Below are 11,480 nucleotides of genomic sequence, written 5' to 3' on the forward strand. Positions count from 1 at the left end.
CCTGAACTAATTTAGGCTTGCCTAAACAAAGGGGCTGAATACTATGCAACAACTATATTTTTGTTATTTCATTTTATATGAATCTTTAATTCTTCCACTTTGACATTTGACAGAGTATTTTGTGTATATTGTTGACAGAAAAATGACAATTACATCAATTTTAATCCCACTTTGTAACATAAAAAAATGTAAATCTGAATACTTTTGCAAGGCAATGTATTTCTTTATAGCATACTACATACATTATTATTATTAGTCCTTGAAACACTGCTCTTCATTTATCCCAGGGCTGCTTGCAACAAATCCTCTGTGAATGTTTGAATAGACACTTACCAGCGTTACGTTAGGGAGTATTTGTTGTTCCTCTCACCACATCACCTTTCAATAACTCAACTAGAGATGTGTATAATAAATGCCTCATTGTTCAACTCGAGAGACAAAGATGCATACCAAGGTAGGCCTACTGTAATAACAAAGGGGACGGTTCTGGGGAAACGGTATGTGCTTGCTGCTCCTGTCTCAAAGTGAAGCTAATCCTGAAAGCATCTATAAATGTCAGGGGTAATGCCAAGGACCTTACCAGCCACAGAGGAGCAGGAGGAGCCCACACCCTGCAGGGATCTGGCCAGAAACAGCAGAGTGTAGCTCGATGAGAAGGCGAACACTTTACAACGACGACAATAGAAATTCAGACGACAAAAAAAAAGAAAACAAAACATCAATCATGAAAAAAATATAATTGAAACACGGTGTGAGATCTGAAAACAGGTGTGGATGTGACAGGTGTGGATGTGGGTAACACTTACTAATGGTTGACAGGAACATAATACAGAACCCGGCAAACATGGGGATCTGGTATCCTATTCTGTAAGCACATTGAGACATCCTTTCTCAATACTATATAATGTAATGCAATACTATATAAAACAAGACACATAACTACAGCTCATCTAACATTAGGCAGTCTAGTAGAAGTTGGGCAGAAACACTCTTTGGCCTCGTACACACTGCATTTGACACAATGGTTGTGATACAACTGATATTTGAGTGATACATACCTGGGAGTTGGTCTGCACAGAAACTACACAATCATGGTGTGGTGTCAATGCTTTTGTAAATATGCATTGTGTGTACTTAGAGCCTTGTTCCATGTACCTGACATGCATGACTTGCCTTGTGTTGTCGTTTCCCACACGGAAGGTGACTATGGTTAAATAATAGGATTCTATTGTTTGCTTCAATTGCAGAATATTGTGGTGCCCGGCTGAGACGGTAAATATTAGCCTTGGTGCATTCGTCTATAACTGAGCAGTGAGCACTGCTAGAGCTCAAACCTTGACTGACTTTACCCATGTGAGCATTCCTTAAGAAAATATTTCACAGTAATATCACTGACAAATTGGTCTTTCCGAATAGGTGCGCTAACATACAGATATGTCTACAAAAGTACTGATCCTTAGTATAATCGATATTGAGTAATTTCAGAATACAGTACGTAGTTCAAAACAATAACTACAAGTGCTTGTAAAGCATTACAAGTAGGGATCCATACTGAATGCATGCATGCAGAGATGCATAAATCCAACACAAACCACTAAACAGGAATTTAGCTATATGGGAACAGGCTGGATTAGATCTAACTGACATGACATTTGGTCTCAAAATAGCAATATACAAATGGCAGCGTTCGATTTGACTTCCTGTCACTTGAAAAGAGTCTGTTCCTGGTGTTTCTCTCCATGGACCTTTGACTGATTACCCAAACGCAAGCCAAGCTGAGCCACTATTTAGCTCTGGGCTAGCAGGAAGCCCTGGCAGGCACCCACACTGCATGTGGCTTCACACTGAAGATACACATTGGCCTAACCTGCATGCCTGCTGTCATCTCATTTTAGTGTCATTCAAAACTACTTGTCTTTATTATTAGTATTAGTCAAATCAAGTCATAACTGTATGAAACCACCCCTTTATAACCATAATTAAAACATTTGTGCAACTAGGGAATCATTTTAAATGCTAAAACTCTTCATAAACTAGGGCAACATAAATAGACAGGTTTTACAAAACCTGAATTATAGTTGCCATGCAAGCCAGTTCACAGCTGGCATTCCATTGAAATAATCTAGAAATAAGTATGAAAATTAGATAACACAAAACACACCAACCAATGTGGTCATGTCAATCACCCACCTGTTGGTGAGAGGCCCAATAAAGGGGTTGGTGATGAGCTGTACGGTGGCCTTGGAGGCAAAAAGTAGCCCCACTTTCACATTCTCATTGAGAAGCTGGTCATCTGCTTTGGGGCAGTCAGGCTCTGTGGAGTTGTGGGGTGTGAGAGCCGAGGTGGAAAGAGAGACCTCCTGCGCCTGATCCAAGGGTATGGGTGTGGAGTCCATTGGGCCCCCGCTGGTTACCCTGACAGAGTTGTCATAGAGGGACACGATGGTATGGAAGGTTCCAGAAGGGGTGTGTGGGGAGGCCGTGGTGTGATTCTTGGCCATGTTGGCTGCTGCATCATCAACTGTGTATAGGTAGCTGGGGATGATGGGGACTACCAGGAAGAAAGGAGCAGAAAAACAGATGCTGAAAAGTGTTATATCTACTATAGTATATTCCGATATAACCTCATCATCCAAAGAAGTCTGTGTGGAATATAATTACGAATTTATTTCATATTTATTTGATTTTCGTAGCTGATAGGACATTAGGACACACTCCATTTCTTTCAAAGGTTAAGAAAAGATTGATTTGATGGAACTCATGTAGCTATACATGTGCCAGATAACACAGTAATTGGCCCCATTAAGATGGTTTTAGCTTATTATTTTCATATTATTGTTATTATCATGCTTTTATCATATTGTTATTCACACCCTTGCTGTTTATAGATTTGTCTCCAATCACGTATGAGCATATACAGCTACTCTAGAGTCATTTCTGACTGATAAATTCGGACATTCTTCCAATGCGCATCTGTATCCAAAGCTCAATGGACATGTCCGGGAGATGTGGCGGCACAATCTCAAGCAAAATAACAGCATTCATGTGCTGTTATCAATGTCATCCATAATCTATCTGATACGACTGGGAGATTCATTGGTAATGGCAATGCTGATGCTTTCAAGGAAATCAAGAGAGCTGGGGACCTTGGGACCAAAAATATACAATGGATGTAGATGGATGAATTCCATGGCCAAATCATCTGTAGCGGGCCCACCATCCCGGCCCACCATAGTTTTCATTTACTAATTACTATTCACTTGGCCACGTGAAAGGCGATATAAATGACGACCAATTATTAACAATTAACCTCCCTGTGAACTTTACACTAAAGGCTACATTCAGCTTTTGAAAATGCCTAAGGTTGTATACAACTGATAACATGAATAATCAACAGAGGAAATGTTTAGGGAAAAACATTGTAGCACATAGGCCACTTACTAATATGTTATTAGGGGTATATTTACATTTTAATTCACAATATGTTGGATTTATGACATATTTTATTCATTCATTCTGAACTTGGACTCAGGAGTAGACGTAACATAGTGAAAGTAAATCCGGGATGTTCCAATTATTTATTTACATTTTATTTCACATATTTAACTAGGCAAGTCAGTTAAGAACAAATTCTTATTTACAATAACGGCCTACCTTGGCCAAACCTGGACGACGCTGGGCCAATTGTGCCCCGCCGTATGGGACTCACAATTACATTTGGATGTGATGCAGCCTGGATTAGTATGATATGTTACATTTGGTATGTATGTATTCATTTGTGGATGTCCATCATCCATTTCGTATGATATGTTAAGAATTACAATTCGTACAATATGTAACGAATTTCCAAAATGTAAAATATGTTACGAATTCCAATTTGTTGTTGCTAATGTTAGCTAGGTGGCTAACACTAACATGTTAAGTAGTTAAAAAGTAGTAAGTAGTTGCTAATTAGTTCAAATGCTAGTTGTCTGTGATGAGATTCGAACACGCAACCTTTGGGTTGCTAGACATTCGCGTTATACACTCACCCACCCTACTTTCAGTTTTACCTTAAGTAACCTTCTGTTTTATGTATCATACCACACCTAACATATAATACACATTTTTGTGTCCATGATTTACGTTTACTATGTATAGCTTAGTCTATGAGACCAGGCTGTCATTCTTACTCATTGTGCTATCTAATATTGGATATTGGATGAAAACCAATGTGTATCTTATTTGAATAAAATGTAACAACTGAAGTAGCTAGTGTCTAATTTCGTATATAGTTAAAAAGCTTCATGCAAGGTAAAATTATGAGCAAATCATAGGCTTTAGACTAGACAATATTTATTTGTGGGGGGGAATAACTTTTTTTCCACACCAAAAATTATAATTGAACTACTCTAAACAAAAAGGAGAATACAACATTCTTACAAGTGAAACAACAAAACATTGCATTGGTGAAAATAATATTGTCAGTTGCCCACATTGTTAATGGGTTAGTTTGGCTGGCAACAGACTCGAATTGTCCTTTAGACAGGCATTGATACGTTTCAATGGGCGAAACAACAGTTGACACAACAGTAACAGGTGTGAAAATAATTTTCCCCAAGTTGCACCTACCGACCACCGTTAGAAGCATATTATCCAGCAGCAAGGCGATGAAAACGATGACCAGGGTCAACTTCCTCGATTGTCTTTCCTCTCTCATCCATGACAATAAATTAAATTCTCTCAGAGTGTCTAATCTTCCCATTTTTTGAGTCCACAAAGGAGCGACCGAAAAAAGATTTGCTCTGGGGAAATAACAAACGTTATGGACACCAGAGAGTGACAGTCCTAAAAATGTACTTTAGCACAAGAAGCCTAATGGCAAATTAAGCATTCATACAAGACGATGTAAAATTACTTGATGTAGATTGGAGAATACTCAAATAAATCGCATATGTGTCATGAGAATAAAACAGAAATTGGGACATCTGCTTCAATAAATCGTGACCTGTAATGTGACATAATGGTTGAAATCTTACCTTAGATGCACATTAGCAAAAATCACTTTGCGGCTGCAAACCGTGGTGAAAGAAACGATATGTGTAGGGCGTTTTAGTTTCTTGACTGGTCCTTGACGTCATGCAACTTTTATCATGAACATCCTCACCTAGAGCACAGCAGTGTCTCGAGAAGGGTGCAACTGCAGCCCGCAATTCGGGGGGGCGTTCCTACATGTGGGCATTTCTGCATCTGCAGGAACCCCTCTTTATACTTCTATTGATCCATTCCTCCAGTATATAGGCAGGGGCGCTCCAGTACAGTAGATGGCAGGGATGCAACATAATGTTTAGATGCCATACGCTGATAAACCTCACAGGCAGAAGAGGCGGGGGCGACAACGGTAGCTAGCTATAGCTACCTAAGCTAGCTAAGTGTCCTTTGCCGCTGTTCTGTTAACGAAGGCTAGGGCAGGAGGGAGCCGTTCCGCTAATGTCATCCGTGTTCATCATGGCTAAAAAGGACATTTTGTTTTCAGGAATTTTTACGATATGGCCAATTTTGACATTCTGGCTGTGGAATACAGTGAAAACCGTTTAGCACTGCCTTCTCCCAATCCTGATTCGTCCAAATAATCAATGATGAAAACCCAAATCCAGGAACTACTGCTGCTCGTAATCACATAATTCTACGTAAGCCTTGACAGATTCTCGCTGTTTCATCTGTCCACGAGAATCTGTCCACTAGAGGTTACGTTGAAGACAAAGTCGAAATTGTGAAGGTCTGTGTTTTGATGATGTTCATGATATGAAATCAATACAATCTGCAAAATTGTAATTATTCGCCTACCACCTCATGCCTTTTGCACACAATGTAAATAGACTCTATTTTTTTCCTATTTTTTTATACTGTGTTATTGACTTGTTAATTGTTTACTCCATGTGTAACTCTGTGTTGTCTGTTCAAACTGCTATGCTTTATCTTGGCCAGGTCGCAGTTGTAAATGAGAATGTGTTCTCAACTAGCCTACCTGGTTAAATAAAGGTGAAATATATATATTTTTTAAACAATTCCATGTCCAATTCCATAAAGTTACACTACATGGTCAAAAGTACGTGGACACCCCTTAAAATAAGTGGATTTGGGTATTTCAGCCACACCCTTTGCTGACAGGCGTGTACCCATGCAATCTCCATAGACAAACATTAGCAGTAGAATGGCCCGTACTGAAGAGTTCAGTGACTTTCAATGTGGCACATTCATAGGATGTTTTCATGGCCATGTAGCCGCATACAAGCTTAGGATCACCATGTGCAATGCCAAGCGTCGGCTGGAGTAGTGTAAAGCTCACCGCCATTGGACTCTGGAGCTGCGGAAATGCGTTCTCTGGAGTCACGCTTCACCATCTGAATCACGCTTCACCATCTGTCATTCTGACGGACTAATCTTGGTTTGGTGGATGCCAGGAGAAGGCTACCTGCCCGAATGCATTGTGCCATCTGTAAAGTTCGATGGAGGACGAATAATGGTCTGGAGCTGTTTTTCTAGGCCCCTTATTAGTTCCAGTGAAGGGAAATCTTAATGCTACAGCATACTAGACGATTCTGTGCTTCCAACTTTGTAGCAACAGTTTGGGGAAGGCCCTTTCCTGTTTCAGCATGACTATGGCACCGTGCACAAAGCGAAATTCCTACAGAAATGGTTTGTCAAGATAGGTGTGGATGAACTTGACTGACCTGCACAGTGCCCTGACCTCAACCCCATCTAATGCCTTTGGAATGAATTGGAACGCCGCCTGTGAGCCAGGCTGAATCGCCCAACACGGTGCCCAACCTCACTAATGCTCTTGTGCCTGAATGGAAGCCCTGTAGCAATGTTCCGACATCAAGTGGAAAGCCTTCCCAGAAGAGTGGAGGCTGTTATATCAGTAGAGGTGGAACCAACTCCATATTAATGCCCATGATTTTGGAATGAGATGTTCCATAAGCAGGTGTCCACAAACCTTTGGCCATGTAGTGTATTCTTTGTTTTTCACTTCTGATTGGCATCATTATAATTTTTTATCCAACTACAGTTTATCTGTTAAGACTGACAATCTAGCATTTAAAAAAAAATAATTGGGTAGCCTAATAAGAAGTCTACACTCCAGTTTATTCATAATCATACATAGGCAACAGCCCATCACAAGGTGTACAGTAGATGTGTGTATGTGCGTGCTTGTGCTTGTGGAAGTCATTTAAAAGAGATTTCTCATGGGGCTGTGAACCAAAAGCTGGAGCATGAACAAACACACTCCTTTGTAATTTCCCGTACATGACTGATTGTCACATCTGCACATCTGCTCATGCTACTCCCTCTGGTGGTCATCCGCTGTCCTTTTGTCAGTTCTCAAGATCCTGTTGCTCTGCTGTGCTTGTTTCCCTGCCTCACACCGTTTTGTCCTCTCGTGCAGTTACCTCTCTGTCTCCTGTCTCCTGTTCCACATCTCACCACCCACCCAACCAACTTGCCCTGTATATCACTCACCATCACTCCCTTGGATTCCCGTTAGGACCTGTTTCCCTGTTCAACTCAGCCAACTCCAACCTCACTCTACACTTCTGGTTTTCCTGCATCTCATCTGAGCTATCCCGGTTCTGCACTCCATATTTCTCTGTGTACAATAAACATTTTGGTTCAATCATCCCGGCTTCCTCTTCAGAGTCTGATCTTGGTTTCCCCGTTTCGCACCACGTAACAATAATATAGATCCTGTGGGTGCGAGGTAAAACTACTGGAACTTTTGTGAACTGTCAAAAAAACTTTATTTTGATCCCCTCATACAGGAGTAATAGTTAAGGGGGGATACCTAGTCAGTTGTCCAATATATTCAACTGAAATGTGTCTCTGCATTTAACCCAACCCCTTTGAATCAGAGAGGTGCAGGGGGGCTGCCATAATTGACATCCATGTCTTCAGCACCCGGGGAACAGCAGGTTAACTGCCTTGCACAGGGGCAGAACGACTTTTTACCTTGTCAGCTCAGGGATTTCGATCGAGCAAACTTTACGGTTACTGGCCCAACCCTCTAACCACTAGGCAGGCCTAGTTCATTAATTTTGTGGAGAAAAAAAGTGTATTTACATTTTTTAATACATATTTGTTTTAATTTTGATATATCAGGGGTTGCTGCAGCACTCTCAGTGCCACTTACTTCCCGTGGCTTTGTAAAAAACGATACTCTTGTCTATTTTGAAAAGGACTCGTCATTATGCACACTTCATTCAGTAAAGGGTGGCAATGGCACCATCTTGTGTTATATGACGTCTCTTGCATCTCCACGAGAATGCGAAACTGACACTGAGTAAGCCTGTGTGTTGCCATAAACAGGGAACCACCTACAGTGTCTGTGCATCGCCAATTCTATGGAGACATAAAGATGACGTAGCTGTTATCTGTCTAGACTTCACACGACTGTCAGTGTGATCAAATTGCATTTCATTGGCCCCGGATATATCCACGACCTTCATCCAGTTAAAATGAAGCAAATCTAAACTATATTGACATATTCAAATTATCATGTCACCCACCAGTTTACAGATCATTTAGTCCACACCTAAAGGATGTTGACCAGATGGAAAAAAATGACCTTCACTCTTTCTGCAACCCATGATGTTTTACCCATTGTAGCCTATTCACCTCCTTGACCTACTGTATGAGATCTCCAGCTCATTAAGTATTCACAGCCTCTTGCCCCTCCGGTTGGATAGCTGACAGAAAGTTTATCAATAACTTTTCTTACATTAAGTGCATTTTTTTCTATTTTTGTGATTTATTAGTATGTTGCTGCTGTGGGAGTAGGCCACATATTTTGTTCTATTGGTTACCTCAAGATACACTAAGGGGAAATTGCTTCTGTCTGAAATAACACAGTTGCTTTCCTGAATTGTAGTAGGCCCATGTTGTTGCTACTGGGGTTTTATGAGATGCCGGTACAGTATGTTGGTTGGGATCTCCTGTGATTGGCCATTGACAACAACCCCCACTTTACAACACTGTCCTTCCGGTTGAGCTGTCAGACTTCAATCTCAACCTTTCTTTTTTCTCTCTGCTCTCTGAGAATTTGCTGCCATACTAAAAGGATATAAGCATATCGTATTTTGCTGTTTGGGAATTTGCTGTATGAGTCTGATTTAAACAAGTTTTGACGTGTCACAATGTCTCACGTTGTTTCCTTCATGAAAAATGTAGACACCACACATTGAGTTGAACGTGTTTTAATGGTGGTGTGAAAGCAGGATATACAGTTGGCTGGAGACAGCATGAGCTTTTACGTGCAGGGTGATTAAGATAACAAATTCTCTGAAATATGTTGTCATCTCTTCTCCATTACAATTTTAAACAAACAATTTAAGTAAACTACCATATACATGTTAGTAGTTACTGCTGGCACATACAATGCACACAGTCAAATACTAGCTCAATGAACACAGAAGGCAAGTTTAATTATTTTTTTTGGTAGTACTTAATTTTACATTACCAAGAATTTATACATGATAATTACACAATAATAACCATTTGGTACCAGGTACTATAGTTACTAGCCTAATTGTGTTAAATTAAGTAAATACCGGAGAAAATGCATTGATAATAAATATAAGGTAAATACAGTGACCATATATATATTTGTATATATAAACTGCTACCACATTAGTCCCTATAGAGAAGGCACTGAGAAATGCAGGCGCAAGTGTACAAACATTCGGAACACCTGCTCTTTCCATGAAATTAACTGACCAGTTAAATCAAATCCAATTGTATATGTCACATACGCTGAATAAAACAGGTGTTGTATTCAACCTTACCGTGAAATGCTTACTTACTGTCATGCCCTGGTCGAAGTATTTTGTGTTTTTCTTTATGTATTTGGTCAGGCCAGGGTGTGACATGGGTTTTTGTATGTGGTGTGTAGCTTAGTGGGATTGTAGCTTAGTGGGGTGTTCTAGGAGAGTCTATGGCTGTCTGAAGTGGTTCTCAATCAGAGGCAGGTGTTTATCGTTGTCTCTGGTTGGGAGCCATATTTAGGCAGCCATATTCTTTGGTTGTATTGTGGGTGATTGGTTGTATTGTGGGTGAGTGTCTTGATGATCTTGTTTGATGTTAGTTGACACATGTATAGGCTGTTTTCGGTTTTCGTTTTTATTGTTTTGTAGTGTTCGTGTTTAGTCGTGTTTACGTTTGTGTAAATAAACATGGATCACAATCGACACGCTGCAGTTTGGTCCGACTCTCCTTCACCATTAGAAAACCGTGACACTTACAAGCCCATAACCAACAATGTAGTTTAATAAATAGAGTTAAGCAAATATTGACTAAATAAACTAAAGTAAAAAATAAAATAAAAAGTAACACAAAATAAAATAACAATAACAAGGCTGTATACCGGGGTACCGGTACTGAGTCAATGTGCGCGGGTACAGTTTAGTCAAGGTAATTTGTACATGTAGGTAGGGGTGAAGTGACTATGCATAGAAAATAAACAGCGAGTAGCAGCAGTGTAAAAAAAAGTGTGGGGTGGTAAATGTAAATAGTCCGGGTGGCCATTAACTGTTCAGCAGTCTTATGGCTTGGGGGTAGAAGCTGTTAAGGAGCCTTTTGGACCTAGACTTGGTGCTCCGGTACTGCTTGCCGTGCGGTAGCAGAGAGAACAGTCTAGGATTTGGGTGACTGGAGTCTTTGACAATTCTTGGTCCTTCCCCTGACACCGCCTAGTATATAGGTCCTGGATGGCAGGAAGCTTGGCCCCAGTGATGTACTGGGTCGTACACACTACCCTCTGTAGCGCCTTATGGTTAGATGCCGAGCATTTGCCATACCAGGCGGTGATGCAACCGGTCAGGATGCTCTCAATGGTGCAGCTGTATAACTTTTTGAGGATCTGGGGACCCATGCCAAATCTTTTCAGTCTCCTGAGGGGGAAAAGACGTTGTAGTGCCTACTTCATGACTTTCTTGGTGTGTTTGGACCATGATAGTTTGTTGATGATGTGGACACCAAGGAACTTGAAACTCTCGACCTGCTCCTCTACAGCCCCGTTGATGTTCGGCCCACCTTTTCCTGTAGTCCACGATCATCTCTTTTGTCTTGCTCACGTTGAGGGAGAGGTTGTTGTCTCTGACCTCACCTATAGGCTCTCTCACCGTTGTCCCAGGTGAAAGCTATCCCTTATTGACGTCACGGTTAAATCCCCTTCAATTAGTGTAGATGAAGGGGAGCAGGCAGGTTAAAGATGGATTTTAAGCCTAGACACAATCGAGACATGGATTGTGTATGTGTGACATTCAGATGGTGAATGGGCAAGACAAAATATTTAAGTGGTAGTAGGTGCCAGGCACGCCGGTTTGAGTGTGTCAAGAACTGCAACCCTGCTGGGTTTTTTACACTCAAAAGTTTCCCGTGTGTATCAAGAATGGTCCACCACCCAAAGGACATCCAGCCAAGCACTGGAGTCTACATGGGCCAGC

General features: G+C 40.9%; 1 protein-coding gene across 1 annotated transcript in view; it reads right to left on the reverse strand.

The window, feature by feature from the left end:
• The window catches only part of LOC118361798 (synaptic vesicular amine transporter-like), a 28,208-nt gene extending 23,066 nt beyond the window's left edge, over positions 1–5,142 (reverse strand). The window contains exons 1-5 of the mRNA XM_035742038.2: positions 5,019–5,142; positions 4,612–4,784; positions 2,191–2,551; positions 807–865; positions 581–664 (exon numbers count right to left, since the gene is read on the reverse strand). Of these exons, the coding sequence (XP_035597931.1) occupies positions 581–664; positions 807–865; positions 2,191–2,551; positions 4,612–4,744 (637 nt within the window). The 5' untranslated portion in view covers positions 4,745–4,784; positions 5,019–5,142. The remainder of the gene's footprint in view (positions 1–580; positions 665–806; positions 866–2,190; positions 2,552–4,611; positions 4,785–5,018) is intronic.
• Positions 5,143–11,480: the final 6,338 nt, after the last annotated feature.

The sequence above is a fragment of the Oncorhynchus keta genome, chromosome 2 (assembly GCF_023373465.1).
Source record: "Oncorhynchus keta strain PuntledgeMale-10-30-2019 chromosome 2, Oket_V2, whole genome shotgun sequence".
NCBI classification, from domain to species: domain Eukaryota; kingdom Metazoa; phylum Chordata; class Actinopteri; order Salmoniformes; family Salmonidae; genus Oncorhynchus; species Oncorhynchus keta.